This window comes from Lynx canadensis, chromosome F1, assembly GCF_007474595.2.
Source record: "Lynx canadensis isolate LIC74 chromosome F1, mLynCan4.pri.v2, whole genome shotgun sequence".
Taxonomy (NCBI): domain Eukaryota; kingdom Metazoa; phylum Chordata; class Mammalia; order Carnivora; family Felidae; genus Lynx; species Lynx canadensis.
The window spans coordinates 38,646,868-38,669,241 of NC_044319.2; the positions used below are offsets into that span (position 1 = coordinate 38,646,868).

General features: G+C 46.5%; 1 protein-coding gene across 2 annotated transcripts in view; it reads left to right on the top strand.

The window, feature by feature from the left end:
- Positions 1-1,426: 1,426 nt before the first annotated feature.
- The window catches only part of NR5A2 (nuclear receptor subfamily 5 group A member 2), a 135,618-nt gene continuing 114,670 nt past the window's right edge, over positions 1,427-22,374 (top strand). Inside the window, exons 1-4 of one of the 2 annotated variants that reach the window (XM_030303020.1) lie at positions 1,427-1,722; positions 17,529-17,647; positions 19,196-19,337; positions 21,600-22,246. In XM_030303020.1, the coding sequence (XP_030158880.1) occupies positions 1,659-1,722; positions 17,529-17,647; positions 19,196-19,337; positions 21,600-22,246 (972 nt within the window). In that variant the 5' untranslated portion in view covers positions 1,427-1,658. Of the gene's footprint in view, positions 1,723-13,247; positions 13,417-17,528; positions 17,648-19,195; positions 19,338-21,599; positions 22,247-22,374 lie in introns of those variants that run through there. The other variant, XM_032591813.1, reaches the window with a different exon arrangement.

The window sequence follows — 22,374 nt, forward strand, 5'->3', positions numbered from 1 at the left end:
CTCTCTCTTTCCTCCATACTGCTTCCTGGAATGAGAACTGGAATTCTAGCAGCCATTTTAGAACATGAAGATAAGAGATCAAGGATAGTAAAAACAGAAGGAACCAGGTCCCCGACAACTTTGTAGAGCTATTGTACCATCCCTGGATTGTCTACATCTGAACTTCTAAGAGGAAAATAAAGGTTTTATTTAAACCACTGTTATTATGACTTTTCTATTACATGCAGTGAAATCTAACCCAAGAAAATATAATTTTGAACAGTGGTGCCCAGGTGGCTCAGTTGACTAAGCGTCTGACTTCGGCTCAGGTCATGATCTCACAGTTCATGATTTCAAGCCCCACATCGGGCTCTGTGCTGACAGCTCAGAGCCTGGAGCCTGCTTCGGATTCTGTGTCTCCCTCTCTCTCTGCCCCTCCCCTGCTCACTCTGTCTCTCTCTCTCTCTCTCTCAAAAATAAACATTAAAATTTTTTTTAAAAATGCTGTACATAAACATTTTGAGTTTTCTAAATAGAATCTCAGGCAAAAAAAAAAAAAAGTTTGCTTCATTAGAGAAATCAAAACAAATAAGAAAACAATGAACTGCTCCACAACATGGGAAAAGATATGCATTGTTATACAATCCATAGTTTATTACTTTGAAGAACAATAGGGATATTTAACAAGAGCCTAAAACTACCCTTGGTCATTTGCATAATAATTCTTTCAAGGCAAAGAGTGATCCAGATTTTTCCTGTGGATTCAAGCAAAGAATAATTACTTAAAATTATGGAAAATATATTACACATTCACCATTTTGCCAGCACCAACCTCAAAGTATAAATTTTACTTTATTGGGGGTAAATAGATAGGCTGCCCTTTTAATCAACTGACCAGTGTCCAAACAAGCTAAGATTAACAACTCGGCTAATGAATAGGCATGATTAAAAAGTTGGTTGACGATGCATGAATGAATAAATAGCCATAAGCTTGGAAATACTACCTGTAGTATTTTAAAGTGTCAATCATATCTGTAGTCATCATTTAAAGAATTAATGTGTGCCAATGTTATCATCTAAAATATATTTACAGAGGTCAGAAGAGCTACGTCTGTCCTCCTCTATGCAAAGAGGTGATGACATCAAGGGGGTATGTCACAAGCCTAAGTTCAGTTAGTAGATTTAAGTTGGTTTGGAGTTTTATCCACTAAGTATGATCTTCTGACCCCTCAGTTTTACAACTTTCCACTCTCTGTGCTGCATAGCACCTCTCCACTTCTGAGTTAATCATTTCTTTGCCATTATCTGCCAGGAGTTCTTATCTCTTTTGCTGTCACTTTATAACAGGGTCCTCTTATCAACCTGCATAGAGTCATGTGATCCATCCAAGCCTATCAAAAGTTTCCATTCTTCTGATTAGAAACCATCATGTAACTGGATACATGGTTTACAGCAGGCAACTAATGCTGGAAAAAGTACAGAGTCCAGGGAAAGACTTGCTTGTAACTTTCTGAATTCTTGGATTTTTTTTTTTTTTTTTTTTTTGCTATTTTTTTTTAACTTTCACTAAGGGTTACTGTAGTCTGATGTGTCCTCCTCAAGGCTACAAAAGCTATACTTTTTCTTATGCTCAATGATTTCTGCTTTAAACCAAAGGACCACCTGTAATTTTACTAAGAATGTCTTCTAATTTGGATACTGGAAATTTACAGGATTCTCTAAAGCACGGACTTACACCTGTTGGTAAGTAGGAGTTGCTTTATATCATCCATTTATTATTTTGCTACTATATTAATTCATGTAATTTAATCTTATTGATGTATTTAGTATTATAAGTCATTGCTCCTCCTATTGTCTATTAAAAGCACATTAGCCCATGTATCACACATTTATCTTTCGTGAAATTCAAAAAAAAACAAATGGATATTTCAGTATTTTTTATTATACCCACTGGTTTTGGATGCCCATCCATTATTCTGAAACAGTCAGAAACAAAAATGTATAATATATGTATTTCGTCACTAATATTTTCTGATAATTTCTAATCAGAGATAATAAGCTAAAATTTTAACAACTTGAAACAAGTTAACCATATGGAATCATCACTGATCAAACTTTAAAAAAAGCTTTCAAATACTGTAAAGTTTCAAGCCACACCACAGTATGGTGTCTCATTCATTGCAGATACTATAGAGAATCTTTTGTTTCTCTGACGAATAAAAGCCATGTAAATAGATACATATTTTAATATATTTAATAAATATATGTATATATACACACATACACCATCATTAGTTAAAGATTCGAATTTAAGGGTTACTGTCTGTTTTCCAAAATAATGAGCATGGCTTGTTTTTATAAACAGAAGTAAATAAAGCTAATTTTCATTTTTAAAAAGAACAAAAAATACTGTTGTTACAGCAAGAATACATTCACTTAATCCTAAAAGTAAAGGACTAAAGGGAAGTGATTTCCAGTGGTGTGTAATTATTAGTCTGTTGACAATCATGTCTTTCTTCCTTTCCCTTAGTTTTTGAAGGACCCGTTCCTTTTCTTGTAGCACTTTCTTAGGCTTTCGCACCGGAATTTCCCTGCGAATTCGCAGAGGCCTGTCATGAGCTCTGAGTTCCAGCTCCGCTGTAGGAGGCAAATCAAGGCTTGCTTGGGCTTTTCCTCTTTCTCCCTTGATAACCAGCTGACTCCCCTGACTGCAGTGATTGCTTTTTTTATGGGCCAACTACACCCTATAGTATTATCAGTTGAGGAAATGGTTACACACACACAAAAAAAGTTCTCTACTTGCGAAAAAGAAAACACGAGGGAGACAAGCAGAGTGCAACAGGGAATCAATTGCCCTGCAGATAAAAAGAAAATACGAGCGCAAAGAAGGAGGTGAAAGAGAAGCACAAACGGTTTCAAATCTTTTTCGCCCGGCAAAGCCGCCGCGACGCGCTAATGAGCCCTCGCAGGCAGCGGCGGGCTGGGCGTTCCGGGGGCTCTGGGCCGGGGGCTCGCGGCGAGAGCGCGCTCCAGCGGGGACGAGGGCGGCGCGCGTGCTGGGCGGGCCCGCGCTCCGGCCGCAGCTCGGGGCGCGCGCAGCCGGGACTGGTAGGCAGCGAGTTGAGAGGGCGTGGGGTCCCGAGGACACGTTCTGTTCTCCCCCTCCCCGTCCCCCCTCCACGGCGTCCTTCACACCCCTGGGGTGAATTAAAGAGGGTAACGTGGTAGAAGGAGACGCCTTGCGTGTCTCTCTGCTACCGCGGAACTGTGTTTTTACCCACCGCAGCGGGACTCACACCGCACCGGCTATGCTATGGAGCAGAGGCAGGTCCATCCTGCGCGTAGAGAACACCCGCAAGTCGGGATCAGCCAGGTTCCAGAGAGCCAGAACCTGCGGAATGTCTGGTCCGGGAGGGACTGCTAAAGACAGCCTCAAAAAAAAAAAAAAAAAAAAAAAAAGTACAGATAAAGTCGCTCAGCGAGTCTATCCCAACACCCTAACCCTCTCCAAGGCACTTCCGGGCGCCAGATCCCGGGATGACAAAATTCCAGTCAATTTTCCGGTAAAAGAAACCTCTTTCCGGATCTCGTTGGAAGCCACCGCCCCATCCCGGCCCACCCACTGTCCCTCCTCAATTCCCTGGTATTCCCAGGTGGCTGTCAGATGTCCCTGTGTGCAACATCCTAGACACTCAGAGGCGGCTCCTGGTACTGAGAATCCCATGTGTTCATGGGGTAGCCTCCAAGGAATACTGAGGGTCATTCCTGGGGTTCTTGGCTAGACAGGTCACCCAAAGGGCTGACAGGAAAGGGGGACAGCGTGAGCCATCAGACTAAACAGTTAGGGCTGACCGCAACCACGAAGGTGAGTGCCTCTTGGGTTGGATTCTGTCTGCCCAGGGCAGGCCCATTGAGAAGAACCCACAGGTGGAGCTCTAGAGAGTGTCAGGTCCTGGAGTAGCTTTGAGGTGGCAAATTGCAAGTTAGGGTAGGGATGAGAAGTGGTTCACAAAACTGAGGCCAAAGCATGTAGAGATCAGTCAAGATTTCCAACTTTACATTGATTCGGTTGTGTTGGACTAGAAAATGTGCCTCTGTTCATTAAAAAAGCTGTCTCTGGGGGTCCTAGCTGGGCATGACATTTTCCTTCTATGCACGCTGATGGCTACATGAAAATTGTGCATAGATGTCAGTACTTGTATAGAAAAGTAGATATAAGAGAACGTTGTTCCTTCTGCCTACCTGCGAGATAATCATTCAGTGTGGTGTAAGAGCAGCAGACTTGGGAATATAACCAGATTGTTCCTTTTAAGTTAACTAGCTCTGGGACACTCTCTGGATTCTTGGTTTCTGACTTAGGTACTTCTTCATTCTCCAAAATGGGGCAATTTTACTGATGATATGCAGTACTAATTTGAGAGAGAAAGATAGAGGAATGGAGAAAGAAAAAGTACTTGTCTATATCAACGAAAGAGCCAAATTTGCATGGTGGGAAACATGTCATATAACAAGTATTTATTGACTCTTCTGCAATGTGCTCAACATTATGCTTTGGTTTGTATTAAATTTATGTAATGCTTCAAATTAAGTGCATTTATGGAATATATTATACACATTTATTATTGTATATTATCTACAGGAAACTATGTCTTCATAGTGAGGGGTACATAACACACAATGCAAACAATATTAAGAAATGATATAAAGTTTGTTATCTAGTCCCCTTAGCACTCTTGGAGTCTGATTTTTTTCCAGCAATAACCTCCAGTTATCTTTGTGCCCATAAGGGTCTCTCCAAGTAGGGGTCATGGAGTGGAAAATGAGATAGCCCATTATGCCACCCTAAAGTCTAGCCAGCTCTATTTGCAGTGCAGTTTAGAATGTCAGTCACTCAAACCCATGTTCTGATTCTTGCTGGGCTTAGCCAGTTCCCTCAAGGGAGCTAAACCCTGGTGCCTCTTCTCCTTCCCTGCCTCAGCCCAACTCCAAACAGTGCTTTCCCAAACTCTTTTTACTGGCCTTGGTCGACAAGTTGTGACTGGAGCTAAAGTCACCTCTTTTAATAAACCAAGAGAGATTTATGGAGAAAGGGAGAACAGAGGCTTGGTAGTGCTTTTTTCCTTTACTTAATGCCTCCACCCAGACACAATGTCTAAGGTTATCTTGGCTTCAGCCTTGAACTTGAGATGAGCTAGCTGAAGGGCTCTGGGACAGACTCCCACCTGGAGGCCCAGCTTCCCCCAAGTACTTACAGGGAAGTTTGACACAGGGAGACAGTCAGACATCTTCCGGTCCCCGAGACCAGAACCTACCTCAGGATAAAGCTATTTCTTTGGGTTATACTTCCTCACTCTTCACCTTATTGGAACAAAAATTCTCTGAGAAATCCAGTTGGCTTTAAGGAACTTTGGGATTTTGGGGGCTTTGAGGTCTGGGGATGTCCTAGGGAAAAATTGAAACATGACCAGAGTGGCTTTGAGAGATTAAGCCTGGGAGAACCATGTGGACTGAACTTGAGCAGACAAATTAGCAAAGGCTGCCTCTTTTTTTAGTCTTTTGGGAAACTCTGATATATGTTTTTTTGTGTAATAAGTAAGAAAAGACACAAGTTTAAACTCCAAATAATCTGAATACAGAGGAACATAAGCAGTTTGGTGAGTTTTTTCTGGGAGTGTAATTAAGTCCCTGAGGACTGTGTCAAGCAGTGCACGACAGTCAAGTTTAGCGAGTACCTCTTACTGAAAGGATCTTGTTTTTTATTTTATTTTATTTTATTTAAAAATTTTTTTAAGTTTATTTCTTTATTCTGAGAAAGACAGAGACAGCATGAGCAGGAGAGGGGTAGAGAGAAAGTGGGAAGGAGAGAGAGAATCCCAAGCAGGTTCTGAACTATCAGTGCAGAGCCCAACTTGGGGCTTGAGCTCACAAAACCAAGAATTGGGCGCCCCTGGAAGGCCCTTATTTTTAATGGTTCTAAAATGGTTAGTGATTCCCTTCCTAGTGATTTTCCTTACAGAAAGATGAGTGTGGGTGAGTTTAGAAGAAAAGAGATAAATACAAAGGAGAACTGGTATTTATTAACAGCAGGGTATGCTGCCCTGCTGGGACTGTCTCATCCAGGTGTAAAGTTTACTTTGTTAACCCTATTTTACTGATGACAACATTGAATCAGAAATGTCTTGTGAGTCACCCAAGACCACTCGGCTTTGTCAGGAGAGTGAACCATAAACAGAACCCATGGATGTGATTCTGAAATCCATGCTCTTTCCTCCAAGTAGTGACTATTTGCCTTTGTTGATATAATGGAATGATGGTTGAAAATGTTAATCTACTCAGACTTTCTTTCCAAAGGCATTCTGGGATTAAGACATTTGTAAATGGTTATTTATCTTCCTTTTCATTCCACAGTGGAAACCAGATTTAGATTCCAGCAGAATTCAGAAGGGTGGGATGGGAAGAGGTGTAGCAGGCAGGGTGGAAACAGCAGCCCAGTACCCTTGAGGGCAGAGCAAATCAGGGTGGGAAGGCACTTTGGATCTTGTATTCTGGGATTTCTTGGAAAGGATCTCTGGAGTTTGGATGGAGTTTTGCTTGCAGTTTGGGGTGTATGCTGGCAACTTGCAGGGCTACTGACAGGGTGTAAGGGAATTGAGAGACAATTCAGAGCATCTATTTGTTAGTTAGTGGGTATGAGGAGGGCAGAGAAATCACTTAACATGAAGGACTGAGTTTTCAGAGAAAGGGACCTTTTTTTTCCACCCTGAGAAACCAACATCTGTTTTCTTATAAAGGGAGGAAATAGAGAACAAGATAGTTTAAGCACAGACAGGCACACACACACCCTTTTGAAAAACCACTTTTGACAAACCCCAGGGTGTCCCTAGTGAGACGCTGGTCCCACAACCGGCGCTATCATGTTTCACAGTAAATGCTGATTCCTTCCCCATGATCTGGACATCCGCGGCCTCACCCCCACCAAGCTCCACCTGTTCCACCAGCGGTCTATACATGATTGAAAAGAAAATAGGTCGGAACCCGCCATCAGGTCCCCGATGCATCTTCCCAGTTTCTAGACAAGAAACCTTGGAGGGAAGGAGAAAGAATTTGCCCCAAACCTTTGCGCTTGGCTGGCCACCACCTCTTCATCGCCAAAGTTGCCTTTAGGTTGGAGGAGCCGACATCCTCCCAAACGAGAGAACGACGGAACCTCCTAGACCCGAGCTCTTCCCATCCTTGGGGACCGTGAGCCAGACGGTGGAGCTATCACCGCCAGTCCCGCCTTTCTAGCCCCTCGCTTTGTGTTCTGTCCCAGAGGGGCCCAAGTTGGTAGACAGAGCTCTGCGCGGCCCGGTACGCTTTGATCTTAGAACGGAAACCTCTAGGTGGGGGCTTCCCTAAGGCAAGAACCTCGAGACTGCCCATCCCCGCGGCGCTGCGAGAGCAGAGGAATTCGCGAGCTCCGCGGAGTGCAATCCCTTCCTTCATGACACTTCCAGTCTGGTTGTATTCACCTGAATGGTAGCCCTGAATAATCTCGTGCTAAGGATTTAGTTCCTGGTCCGGGTTGAGGGGGGGGGGGGGAGGGGACATGGGGAGTGGAATTGCGACGCAAGTTCTCAGCTTGTTTCACTAAGCGCTCGGTGGCCTGCTGGCGCCAGGATCGCCCTCGAGAACGTCACTCCGAGTTCTGGTTTGTCCCGAGGAGGGACGGCGTGGTTCCGAGAGGGGACTCCCACTGTTTTGAGTTGGAGCTGACTCACATCTGCATTTCAATTACAGAGGAAGAGATAGATTAGATTGGACCACCTACCCAAGATTATTTCCCTAGCCAGCTTCTTTCTCAAGACCGGATCTCCCCGCCCACTTGGAGAAGGGCAAGGGCTATACCCAAGGCGGGATGCGCCCGGACCCCTGGGTTGGGGCAACAGTCGCCAAAGAAAATGAAGCCAAAACGTTCTAGATTAGCCTTTTTCCAGAGAGATGCGGATACCGATAATCCAGGCCAAACTCTCCAAAAACCTCACCTTTACTTCAGGACAAGGGTGGGATGTTGTTTGGAGGAGGGGCTGGAGGAACCTGGATTACCTGGATAATTGCTTCACCTTATATTTTCCTCCTCAGTAAAGATGGGGCCATGGTATGTTAAGATACTCCCATAGTGATTGTGAGTCAATCCCCATTTGCGGGTTACCCCAAACACGCAAGTCTTTCCAGGGGCAGAAGGTCTCAACTGATAGCAGTTTTTCCTCCTGCTCCGGGGCTGTGGTAGATGATGTCTTAAGTAGTTACTTACACTCGTAGCAGAAAGGGATCTTTTTTTTTTTTTTTTTTTTAATGAGGCAGGACTTCTCACCTATTTAAGTTAGTTTTTTCAAAGTTCCGGCCAATACGGTGCTCCCCGGTAATTTGTGTGTCTATACCGAAATTTAACCCTTCTTATCTTAAAACAAAGCGCTCCGGACGCCGGCGGGGGGGACTGGAGACTAGAGGCGGGGGCGAATAGCCCAGCCTCCAGAGCTCTGGAGCGGAACTCTGGAATTCTTTGCGAAACTTAATTTTCGGAGAAAGGCAAAAGTGGCTTCTGATGGGCTTGTTGAGTGGGAGGGGCGGAAAAGTTAGGCAGGGCCCGAGTTTTCAGTAGGCTGATAGACTTGCTTCTCTTTCCCCTCGGGCTATCCCGGCCACTTGGTGGAGACTTCCCGAAAAATATCTAGGCTGCTTCTGAGGCTGAAAAGCAGACACGTGCTAAAAAAAAAAAAAAAAAAAAAAAAAAAAAAGTAATGATTCTGGTTCCTTAAAAACACCAAGAAGTAGAAATGGAGGAGACATCAGAAATTGTTTCCAAGAATGCAGATTTGAAAGTTCCGTGCGAGACTCGGTAGGTCATGCGAGGTTTCTCCCACCTAGGCGCGCGGGAGGGGTGGGTCTTCCACTTGGAAGAGCCCAGGAAAGTTGAACCAGTTCTAAAAAATCATGACATTTTCACTCCCTTTGCGGCCTGCAAGCGTTAAGCGCGCAGGGCTGGCATACAATTCTCAGGTCAGGTCAAGGGCAGGCTGTTCCCGGCGCGCTCTCTGAAATGCAGCGCGGAACAGCGCACAAGTGGAGGCGGGGGAGGAGAGCGAGGCAGTTACATCCTCGCGGGTGGGGAGTGCGAGACCTCCTCAGCTGCAGCCCGCCGGGTGAATGGGGCGCACGGCCCCGTAACGCTGAGCCTGGATAAAATATGCCAGGACTGCGCTCCTCGGGCTCATCAAGGCTGCGCGGGAGCCTCCCCGAGCCATCATCCTTTGTAATTGCAACCGTCAATCAACGCTTTAAGACAAAGTCAGAACCGGGAAGGACGAGCCCTGGAGACCAGTCTCGTCGGAAAGAAGGTGGAGGCGTGGGGGAAGTGAGGGGAAAGGGGAGAGAAGTTTGTCAGAAGTTGGCAAAGGAATGGAGGGGAGAAATTGTGAATCCGCACCGTAGCTAAAGCCGGAACTGTCTCCCCCGGTCTCCCGGCCTCTGGTTTGTGGTCTCCGCCACCACTTGTTTCCCGCCAGACGGGGTGGATTCTTGAGTGTGCATCCACTGAGAGGCAGGGGGGCAGTAGGTTAGATGTTCCTGGCGGAGGATGGGATGCGTCTGCCCGCCTGCGGGCGTTTTAAGCATTCCAAGTCGATCGATGTGTCTGTCCGTCAGTCCAGACCACCACCAGCATCAACGTTTAGACCACACAGGCCCTGTTGCCCTACTCCCATCACAACTGCCCCCCCTTCCCGCGTCCACTTGGCTCTCCTTCCTCACTGCTGCCTCTGCAACCTAGAACCATCTTCAGGTAACCGATCCGAGGCACCGTGGGCGGCCCGGGCTCCTCCTCTTCCAGCTATCCTTCCGAGAGGGTGTTCTGGGAGACGCCCAGGCCGATCCCAGGTCACAGGGCAAGCGGGTCCGGGGCTCCAGTGTGGGCCCCTGCCCAGCGGAATTGAAGGGTCAAGGGACCAGATCGTTCGGAACCAGGGAACTCTGGGGGTTTGGAAAGGATGCACTTGCAGGGCGGAAATGAGCGTGATGTGGGAAGCCTGGTGCCGCCGCCCCACCCTCTGCGTCTGCCCCAGGGCTGGGGGCTCTGCCGCTCCCCTAAAGCCCTTATGAAGCGACCCGGGAAAAGGTGAGTGTGCCCTCGGGTCTCTGACATGAACCAATTCCAGTGGAAGATTTCCCCCTTGACCACCGCCGGCAGGGGTTTCTACGTCCCGGATGGGGATCTGGATATGGTTGACCCTAGGGAACTCTTCTCTTCCTGGAGCAGGAGGCCTGGGACGCCGAAGTCTTCTCTCTGCTTGAGACCTGCTGCTTAGGTGCCCCTTCCGTTCGGGGGGGAAAGCCGTGAGCCTGGACAAGAACTTCAAAGCAAGGCGAAGCACCTTGGATCTTTTCTTCTGTGATACAACTGCGGATTTTTTTTTAAGGGTGGTTTTTTGAAATCTTGTCTGCAGCCCCTATTTCCCCACCATTGCCCCCTCTGATTTTGGGAGGAGAGAAATGAATGCCAGCTGCTCCTTTGTCACCATCATTCCTGGTTTGGGGTGTGAGGCAAGGGCAGAGTGGCCTGGACTGAAAAGGCGCTAGGGTGGTCTAGGCAAGCCCCTTCTGGGGCTGAAGCTGGGTTATGAATGTGATCACAAAGTTTTCCTTGGCTAGGTCAAGGCTCTGCCTCAAGTGCAGGCAAGCACTTTTGCCATGCTACAAATATATGGTCCTGTCAGACCCCCTTTCTACTTCTTTCAAACTCTCCCAACCTCTTCCTCCAGCTCTACCAATCAGAGGACCTTCCCTCACCCTGGAAGCTCCCTCTGAGGACCAAGAGTCTGGAGTCCCCCCAAAGCTGCCAGCCTGGTATTTGCAAAGTGCTACATAAGTGCCCCCATGAGCTCTTTGACTGTAGTGAGAGGAGGCTGTTCCTAGATTAAGACTTTGGAATAAACTGATTTTCAAAGTTCATCCAAATCCACAAAGCACAGCAAGAACTGAGTTGAGCCCTGAGACAACTCCTTTCCTTTTCTGAACTGTGTGTATGTGTGTGTATATATTCTATATATAATATATATACTTAAGCCACAAAACTTATTTAATTTACAATGATATTTAAAAACAACTAGTAATATTGAAAATGAATTGACAGTGTTAGTTGATGCTACCCTGGAAATCTGATCATCTTAAGGGTCACTCCTTTTGGCAACTACATCCCACTGCCCTTTACAAACTAGTGGCTGGTCCCCCTCCCCCCAAGTTTAAACATTTTAATGAAATTTGGTGCTACAAAACTGAGATTTAAATAAGCTAGATTCTGAATATACATTGAAGAAGAACAAAATGACCAAAAAAAAAAAAAAAAAGAATTAGAGAGCCAACAGTACCTGAATTACCAGGCGTGGGTGGGTGACGAACAACCCGCTTCATATAAAAGTGTAGATTAATCATGGGGATGATTGGAGTGTTATTCAATTCATCAAATACTGGCCTGGGCAGTTTGAGTGTGTGATCTCTATGCCATTCAAATAGAATAAATTCAGATCTTTTGAGATTCAAATTCACCCCCTTGCGGGAGGACTCTGATAATTACCCAGTCTCACAGCAGACACTGCATATGAGGCATTTCATATGCAGTCACGAGGCTGGAAAAAAATGTTTTTTCATCTTGTTGGGATGAGATCTGAAAACTTTGAAGATGTGGCTGGGCTGGTGGCCGAAGAGCTTACATAACAGATGGTTCTTTAAAACTTTATTAAAGTGCTGGGCCTCTGGGCCTCATGTGGATTGTCCTACCAGAGACACCAGAATGAAAAAGGAAAGCCTAGTCCGATCGTTGCTTTCTGCTTGGAAACACAGTGCCCTAAAATTTAGGAAGTCTGCCGCCAATGTAATCTTAGTCTGGAGGGGGTGGGATGTTTATAAATGAGTGAAGGACCCGGTAAAGAGCGGGGGAAACAGGGATAGCTGTTCCTCCATTGCCGGCGAGTGGGCGAACTCTCGGCGAGATGGGTCTCCTCGGTGAGCCGGGACGCTCGGCCACGGCAGGACTCCTGGGGCCCATGGTGGGGCCTTTTCGGACTGAATACCGATGGGCAATGAAGCCGGGAGACCCTTGAGAGCAGGCCAGCTCTTCTGAGAAGAGCGGTCAACTGAATTCAACATCTCTTTTCTCCTTTAAGTTGTTTAAATGGGTGTTTAACTCCCCCTCCAGCCCCCGACCCAATATTCGCGCGGGGACACACACGCACACTCACACACTCCCGCGTCCCTTCTGGTTTCCCCTCAGCTCGCAGAAATAAATCGCCGCCCTAGCCTCCCGTCCTTCGCCGCTGCGCTCAGACAGAGGTCGCTTCCCACTAGCTGTAAGACCCGGCAGCATTCACATCCCCCGCCCCAGGTCAGGGTGGGGTGGGAGGGGGTTAAGGCGGGGTGGTGAGGTTGGGGCAGGCGAGGGGACTGGAGCTCGCGCCTCATCCTCATTGGCTGGCGGCTGGTGTCCGACCGAGTCCGGAACCCGCGTCCCCATTCACTGTCATCACCCCTCATCCCAGCCTTCCCCTTACCCCCGTCCTACTTACCTCCCCTCTCCTCCTCATCTTCCCCCTTTCCTTCCCAGCACCGTCACCCTCGGGGCTGGAAGGGCTGCTCTCGGACACGCGAGAGGAGTAAACGAGGCAGGAGAGGGGGGTTGTAACTTCACAACTCCACACTTGTGATAGTCAGCGAGAGGGAAGCAGAGACAGGGGAAGGGGCGGAGAGGAGGGGAGAGAGAAGTGAGGCGAGAGAGAGGGAGAGGGGGAGAGAGAGAGAGAGAGAGAGAGAGAGAGAGAGAGAGAGAGAGAGACCCCTGCCGATCTTGAGCCAGAGGGCGGGTGGAGGGAGGGGTAGAAGTCGCCCGAGCCGTCCGGGAGCAGCGGCAGCGGCACCGCCGCGGCGGCAGCAGCAGCTCGGCGGCCGCCTCCGCTGCCCGCCCGGAGCTCGGCCGCGCACGGATCCGCGCCCCGGGCAGCTGCGCCCTCGCCGCCGCCGCCGCCGCCGCCGCCCTAGCCGAGCCAAAGCCAGGCGCGCGGACGCAGTCTTCGCCGCGTCTCGTAGCCCGCCATCTCCTCCCAGCAGCTTGGGGTCTGCTCCGGAGTTGCGAGACTGGACGGGGCTCAGGGGTCCTGACCCGCGGCCCCGGAGGAGGCGGAGGCACGCTCCTGCGAGCGGGTGGGTGAGCCAGCACCCCAGCCGCCCCTCCCTCCTTTCTGCCGGAGTTGAATCTGTGCTGCCCGTGTCCAGGTGCTGGGCTTCCGGACGGACGCGGACCCCCTCTCCCCGCCCGCGGCCGCCTTGTCATGCTGCCCAAAGTGGAGACGGAAGCCCTGGGACTGGCTCGATCGCATGGGGAACAGGGGCAGATGCCGGAAAACATGCAAGGTAAGGAGGCGCTGCGCGGCGCTCGGGTTCCCGCGGCCACACCGCCCCCGGGCTCGCCCTGAGGGCTTCAGCCGCCCACCCCTCGCGGGCGCCAGAGCAGCCCTGCGGGGCGCTCGCCGCTGCCGGGCTGTGGGGCCGCGCGCGGGCGGCAGGGCCCCTCCCGAGGGGCAGGCATAAAAGTTTATGGCTCTTGAACAATGCGGGGCGGAGGTTTTCCAAGCAATGCCTAATTGGCCGCTTCTAATTAAGAAAAGAGAGGTTTCAAGCTCTATGGCAACCCGAGGGGGGCAGCTTCAGGCTAAAGATACTTCAGAATAATAAGATCATTCTAAGAAATGAAATGCCTCACTGGAAACCGGAGCGGGTTCTCGGTCATAGGAATCGGTGGGAACTTTAATCAATGCTCGTGTGTGGAGGAAGAACACCCTGCTTAGCAAAGTCAGCTACAAAGAGAGGAGGCTCCGGGAAAGCTGGTCTTAGCGGCGTTAGAATGTATGTTGGGCACCCCCAAAAGCCCAGGGGGACACTGCGAACTGGCTCTAATTTGGACAACTTCAGAACCGCAGACAGAACTGAAGAAATCCAAAATTATCCCACCCCCATCCTCTGCGCGGGTATTGCCGAGTTAGTTGAGGGAACGGGGCACCGGTTTAGCTTAATGCCTCTTCTACAGTCCCAGAGCTGGGAATGTGGAAGCCCGGCTTGTTTTCTTACCTCTTGATTGCTAACAACAAAAAAAGCAAACCCTGCTGGCTATATTTTCGCCGCATTCCAAATAGCGACTCTAGATGTGGTTGTATTAAGCCCTTCAGAAGTTTATCGCAGTTGCCCTGGGCCGGGGAGGGAACAATGCTAGGAAAAGTCACCGGTGCTCTTCCATCCTCGCCCCTTCCCGCGCGCAGGATGTGCGGGCAGGCGGGCCTGTGATCCCGGAACGCTTCCTGCCATCCCCTTGAGCGAACTTGAAAGCGCCGGGGAAGTGTTGGGAGCAGAGTTGGAGCAGAGTTTGGGGTTGGTGCACGCCGCGGTGCGGGATCGGCGGCGCGCCTGCCGCGCTCGGGCCCAGGGCCCCTGACGTCTACCTCCGGGACTGGGGAAAGAGGGTGGCGGCTACGCGTGCGTTGTGCCTGTGGGTCGGTTACCTCTCGGTGATGCTGGGGTCTCTCCAAGCCTCCAGGAAGGGCTGTGGACGTCCCCTGGGGGCTGTGGCCCCTGAGACTAACTTGAGGGTTGGGTGCTGGAGGAACCCGGTTGGCCCAAAGAGGCATTGGCGCTCGTACCTGGGAGTCCCGCGAAGTCGGGGCGTGGGGGACGCGGCGCCGTGAGCGGGATCCCGGAACCCTCCGCCTCTAGCTGCGGAGAGGGAGTGCCCTTTGGGCGCCCGTGAGGCCACCGCGATCTTAGGTCCAAAAGGAAAGTTTCTGCCCCTCGTTCAGGCGCGCGCGTTTCTGAAAGACTAGGGAAAAGACCCTCAGGGAAACGCTGGATCAAGAAGTAGGGGAGGCAAGAATAAGGGTTTAGGGGGCGGGGGAGATGCGAGGGAAATGCCACTGTAGTATTCCTTTTAAAGTTCAGGAGGGGCGTTCTTGACACGACCTACTGTCCCAAAGCAGAAAGTTAGACTTCCATTGTGCACAGGTCTCAGGAGAAGCCGCCGGCCGCTCTCTCAGCTTTGGGTTCGAAAACATCGTGGGAAGGGTCAGGGCACGACTTCCTCTATGCCACTCGGCCTGCACCTCGAGGGAAGTCCCTGGGGATGGGGACCCCTTTCCCTTGCTTGCTCTGGGCTCAGCCGGGGACGCGCCCTGGTCCTACCAGAAAGACTCGCCACTAGGTTTCGGGACAGCTTACTATGGAGGGATTTATCCGCGTGCCTCTCTTCGGCCCTAGCTTTCCAAGGCCCCACGGCCCTCTCTACTTTCTAAAGACAGGGACTTCTTTGCCCCAACGGATTCCGTTCTCCGAAAGCCTACTTGGGTACGGCACCTGGGACACTCTGAAAGATGCCCGGGTCCCGCACAGCACCGACTGGCTACCCACAAGGCCTCTGTCTTTGTCCAAGAGGGTCCCCATTCCCAGCCCTGGTCTTTTGGCGTTGGATCCCCGAGGTGGGCACCGAATCCTCCTGCAAACGGTTGCCTCGCTGTGCCTCTTAGGTGCGAAATTAGAGTTTACTTTTTTGGGAGAAGGGGAGATAGAGAAGAACACACTTGGTAAAGTACAGTTTTTCCCGTCCCGAAAACACGCCGCAGGACAATAGTTACGAGTTTTGGAAGAGATGGGGCTATAAACAAACTTAAACCCTCAGTTTCCCCAAACCCCCAGCTTCCCAAAGCCCGAGCGCGGACCTCTTAGGGTTGGCGCCACTAGGAGGACTGCGCTTAGCGTCTCTACTTCTACTTCACGGAGCTCAAGGCGCCTGCTTCTACGCGAACATCTTTTCCCGGGACCCCACCCCCACCCCCAAACTCTGGCTAACTCACTCCGGTTTAAGCCCCAGGCCAGGGCTCTGTGTCTCGGGAAGAGACGTCTCAACTCAGCCGGTCGGTCCTCGGCCCTCAGCCTCGAAGTGGTGCAAGTGACCTCACCTCCCCACGGCCCTCTCCGGAGGCCTGCAGAATCCGTAAAGAAACAAAAAACAAAACAAAACAAAAAAACCCACTTTATTTTAAAAAGATAAAAAGGAAAAGAACGAGTCCTTGGCGAAGAGGCCACATGGTCGTGATGGAGTGGCCGGGAACTTTGGGGATGCAGTGGGAGCTATTTCTCTTTCCGTTTTGGTAAACAAATCAAAGGAAACTTTTGTCCGGCCGTCGGTTCCCCCATCTCCGCCCCCCCCGCCCCGCCCCCTGCAAACGCCACTGATTAACTTAAACTCGAATCTGCATTTGTGCGCCTGTGTGTCGCCGAGCAAGAGTTGGGCAAGGGGCGAAAAGGACAGCGCGCCCCGGGGTTTCACAGGAAGGTGCCCGGGAGGGGTACAGCTGGTGGCTGGGCTGCGCGGACCTGCCCCTTAGCACCGATACCCGCCGCGTCGCCCTCCGAGACCTGCCCCCGAGTGAGTCTCAGGAAGGGACTAGATCAGGTATCATCTGGGGTCTCCTGGCCACTGTCCTTCCTGTGCATAGTTTATCCATCTTTTAGCTGCGGTGACGCCTTCGCAGGGGCTAAGTCCGGCGGAAGGCGGTTACTCGATCCCCGCAGTGAGCCGCTTGTAGCCGCGGCCTGATTTCTGTTTAACTTTAACCGGGCGATCTCAAGGTGTTTATATTTTGCAATGATTATGGGAAACATGTGAAGTTTTATCGCAGGACTTTAATACTTGGGGACGAAACCAAACCCTCCTGTGTATCTTTTCTTTTCTTTTTTTTTTTCCCCCCCTCCCATCCGGGCGTCCTCCCTCTTTTCCTTCTTTATTTTAACAGGACGTTTTCGAATGTGAAGAGACTAAAGTATCCAGAACAGGAGCCCTGTCGATAAGTAACTGAATGTTTCAATTAGTCTAACAGATTCGAACGTACAGCCGCAGGCTGTTAAAAGTGGGGGCTGCTGCTGGAAAGCTGTTTCTGGGGCTTCAGGTTCTCGGTCAAGTGTTTGCAAATCGGCAGTTGCTATCCTGATAAGCGCTGTGTACTTGCAGCAAACTTACTCCAAGAGTGCGAGAATGCGAGAGCTTGCTTCTCTTCCTTAGGCAAAGGTGACATTTTGGATCTTAACTTTAGAAGGTTGAAAAGAAGTTCTAAATGGTTACTTTCTGCAATTCATGTTTCTTTTCTGATTTGCTGTCTTGCAGTTATGACCTATGTGTTCAACAGCGGTCAGTTTAAAATTCTTAACAAAAGAAGTTGGAAATCTTTTTAAGTTAAAAAAATAGGAAGTGCATGCTCGCTGAGTCCTAAAGATGTTTTGCTTTCATTGTATAAAACTATTTTTTAAGTATAGCAAGATAAAATATTATATATATAATATATATACATTATATATATATTATATATATAATATTTTACCTGTGATATTTACCCACTGATCACCAAAATGCTTTTCACTGCAGGATTAAAACCTACATAGTAAATTAATTAAATATGTATACACATTTCTTTTTCTTGTTTCAGTGTCTCAGTTTAAAATGGTGAATTACTCTTATGATGAAGATCTTGAAGAACTCTGTCCGGTGTGTGGAGACAAAGTGTCTGGATACCATTATGGGCTCCTCACCTGTGAAAGCTGCAAGGTTTGCCTCCACGTTGCTACCTGATAAATATAATGTTTAAATCCAAAATAAACCATTGGATTACTTTTTAAAGCTAAATGGAGGCTGTCTTTTATAGACGCAATTAAAAATGAGAGAAAGAGTTAGTCCTGGGGAGATGATTCTTTGAAATATGTGTTTGATTTAATTCCAAAGGCTAAAAAAATTTATGCTGTTTAGAAAACTTTGCCCATCTCATGGCTTTAAAATATTTTATTGTAGTAAAGTGATGTATCTGTAGAAAGACTTCTATTTCTAACAGTCCTAAATATTGATTTTGCTTGACTTATATATATTTAAAGCATCGTTGTTCTTGAGAGGGAACATGACAAAGTATTTCCCAAATATATTTTAACTTCAGAGTATTCTGTGCTGCAAGTCTAAACATTTTTTATCCACAGATAAAAGTCTAAATTCTCAACTGCATGATTTCATCCTGATTTATTCCAAAAACAATTTTGAAGATTTTTTAAAAAATTTGTATCATAAAGGATAAGAAAGCACGTCTCAGTTTATAGTAGAATGGCATTCATAAATAAGTCATATGACCTATTTAAATGCAAGAAGTTTTAATATCTAAAATGTACTAAATTTTTCCTATTACTATCAACCATACATCAAGAATTTCTCCCAGACCTTTTTGATATAGTCCCAGTCCATTTGATACTATTTGCTATTTCTCAACATTTTTTAAAGTAGAAAGCTTAGTACAAATACTTAAACCACTGCCAGGAAAATCCCTTCATTCTCTATAACAAAGTAAGATTGTTCCACTTTATAGCTAGTAAGATAAACATAAAGAGTATACCATCCTGGTAAAGCTGTTATTATATTATAAAGCTACAAAATTTGTTTTGATGAATTCTTTTGGGTGAAACAGAAGAAAAACACACTGTGCTAAAATTCAGCTCTCTGCTATACATTTTTTCTTTTCCATCAGTTTCACTTTTTTTTTTTATTACAGAGTTCCCCAACTTGAATGTATTTCAATGGAATTATGAACATTTTCCCATTTTACTCTTTAAATCCTCTTGCTCTCGACAGTCTAGTGCTGACATTTGTAAAAAAAAAAAAAAAAAAAAATCTGGGGTGTTTTGCTGTTCAGTTTTTCCAACGGTATTTTTTTAATAATTTGCCACTAAAATCTATCAGGCTGCTTACAAACGGTGCAGAGCTCCATGAGTACCTTATCTGGAATATGAGGTTAATAAGAAAACAGATTTTTTTTGAAATTACTGGTCAATATGGAATGTATTTTTCTCCGTCTGTTGAGATGAAATGGTGTATATCCAAATCTCCCCAAGATTTGATGTTATTCTAGGAATATAACTTTAGTGCCAGAAAAATCTCCACTTTGGCCCAGCACTGTTTTGGAGGGTTGATCTTGTTAAAATGTAGAACAAACCACAGAACCACGGAAAGGCTCATTGGTTCAATGAAAAGATTTATTGGTGATTTCCTTAAAATGAAACAATGGACGAGACGGGTGTTAGATTTATACTGTGCCTCACTATTTTCTCTGTCTTATAGGGGTTTTTTAAGCGAACAGTCCAAAATAACAAAAGGTACACATGTATAGAAAACCAGAACTGCCAAATTGATAAAACACAGAGAAAGCGTTGTCCTTACTGTCGATTTCAAAAATGTCTAAGTGTTGGAATGAAGCTAGAAGGTAAGTTTCTTCTAAAGACTACTATTGCCTGTTAAAACTCTCCAAGGACATGAGATTTAAAATAACATTGTACTTATAATATGGTAACATTATTCTCCTAGTCTTCTAACACCATGGACAATAATGTAAGATCTTTTTATGTTTCATCAGCAGAACAGTCCAAGTCTCATTTAAATACTGGTGAAATCTACCAGGAAAAAATTTCAGTCTTGGAGTCCCCACTCCCCCTTTTCTTTTAATTTTTAGTTTGGGGAGCAGATGCACCTGACACTAAAGAGGCCAGGTGAGATGAAAACAGGACTGTGATTGAAATGAGAACAAATTTTAAAATTTGCAAAAATTAAAAAAAATGTATTGTCAGTTTTCAAGTCAGGATAACTTAGTAAAAGCCTGATTTTAATCTTTTAAATTGTTTAATTGTCATAATTGTTACTATTAACTTCGTGACTCCTGAGCAAGAGTCAAAGCTAATTTAACTGTGAAATGGAGTTGCTCATAGGGAGTGCAAGTTTTGATGGTGGAGGAAAACACGTTCGTTTTTCTTTTTTCTTTTTTGTAAGATAACGATGAAGTCTGCAAAATGAAGGTGGAAAGCAGGAAACGTGAAAAATGATGAACTGTTAAATCAGTAGCATTGGTTTGACAGGAACAAGAGAGTGGTTCCCCAAAAGCCATGTTAAACTGTGTCGAAAGAGTAGAACCTGGTACTTACAATGTACAGGTTGGCAGGGAGTAAAGTTAATGTGTGACCACTGTAAATAATTTGGTGCATGGACTCTCATGGTGTGGTGCTGGTTTTCAGCCTCCAGCCTACTGACTGTCCACAGATTAACTACAGTGCAAAGAAAGTAATAGTAAGGCATGCCGGTCACTGTTCAGTGCCAGATACAAGAATGCATTTTATTTGATCAGTGAGGCACAGGCTACTTTTGTTTGGAGCTTTTCTGTTATGTGGCACTCACACTTGATAGAAATATTCAGAAGATTTCGAATCAATCTTCTGAATCGCTAACAGATTCCTTCCCAATAGAAGTAGCCACTTTGGTTATCATGAGAACTGTTAACTCTGTACTGTTTTTAAGAAGAGATTGGGAAAGAGATCGAGAAAGAAATGCTCATTCATTTCTTTATTACCAATCACGTTATTATTTTCCAGACAGCAAAATACTGTGGGAGATGTTTACTCTAGTATGAGACTCAAAAGATAAAATGTCAAAAATCAAATGTTGTGATTTCATATGATATCATTTGATTTCTTCTTTTTTTAATGAAAGGAAAAAGTTGCATTTCTTTACCTTAAAAAGTGTGCTTTATTAACTGTAAGTCACTTGTGGGGCTGAGGTCTACTTCCTTAACAGTGATGTGAAATAGTTGAATATTCAATAAATTATCACCCAGATGAAAAACTCTCTGTTATCTTGTGCAATATTCTGGATACCTTGCATTCACAATAAATTTTTAATGCCATACTAATCCTAAGATAAAAAGCTCAAAAACTTAACCTCCAGCAATTTCAACATGTCAGAAGCTGTCAGAGGTCGCTGGTTTCTGTCTAATTGCCATTGGCCACTATGGGCTTGGAGAGAACTGCTAACTCACTTATTAGACATGGTCCCAGACTCCACACAGCACTGTGATGGTGGACTGTCTTGACAGCTTCTGAAATGAATTTGCTTTAATTATGTCCAGTTCTGCCTAAATTAAAAACAATAACTGGTGGTTATCTGATGTGTGCTCATCAAGTCCAGGTGAAAATGATTTTCCAGGAAGAGCATGTACCCAATCTTTTGCAGCAAATTAGTCAAAATGGCTTTGAGGGAGGAAGATAGTCTAAGGGAAAACATTCACAATTTAATCCAGAAATGGGTTATTTGATTTTTTAGTTTTTCCTCTTAGCAGTTTGGGTTTCTGTAAAGAGAATTCTGACACAACAGGCAAAATACTCTTTCTTAGCAATCTGAAGGATCCCCTGTGTGTAGCAAAAATTATGAAATCTTTTCAGTCCACCAAAGGGTTAATAGTAATAGGTTCCCATGTATCCAAAATATTTTTTTTTTGATGACAAACACTTAGAGGAGAGAATTCCTAAATAAGGAAGACATGGCTTTGGGGGGGAACCTTTGAGAGGTATGGTGTGAAACAACCACACACATAACACTTCTGGACAATTTTCAACATTTCTAGATATCTGGAGATCCAGAGAATGATAATAATTTCCATCTTATTTATACCCTTACTCCTTTTTTTTTTATTTCCCTACAGCGGTAAGGGCTGACCGAATGCGCGGGGGAAGGAATAAATTTGGGCCAATGTACAAGAGAGACAGGGCCCTAAAGCAACAGAAAAAAGCCCTCATCCGAGCCAATGGACTTAAGCTAGAAGCCATGTCTCAGGTGATCCAAGCAATGCCCTCTGAGCTCACCATCTCTTCTGCAATTCAGAACATCCATTCTGCCTCCAAAGGCCTACCTCTGAACCACGCTGCCTTGCCTCCCACAGACTATGACAGAAGTCCCTTTGTAACCTCCCCCATTAGCATGACAATGCCACCTCATGGCAGCCTGCAAGGTTACCAAACATACAGTCACTTTCCTAGCCGGGCCATCAAGTCTGAGTATCCAGACCCCTACACCAGCTCACCGGAGTCGATCATGGGCTATTCCTATATGGACAGTTACCAGACAAGCTCCCCGGCAAGCATCCCACATCTGATACTGGAACTTCTGAAGTGTGAGCCAGATGAGCCTCAAGTCCAGGCCAAAATCATGGCCTATTTGCAGCAAGAGCAAGCTAATCGAAGCAAGCATGAAAAGCTGAGCACGTTTGGGCTTATGTGCAAAATGGCTGATCAAACCCTCTTCTCCATTGTTGAGTGGGCCAGGAGTAGTATCTTCTTCAGAGAACTTAAGGTATGTCATCAGCTATTACAGCTTACAGCCCTTTCAAGAGAGACCTAACTCTGTTCCTAATTAATATATTCGTGGTGCTGAACATACTTTTTCCTTACTTTTCTTCTTCGTATGATTTACAGAGTAGA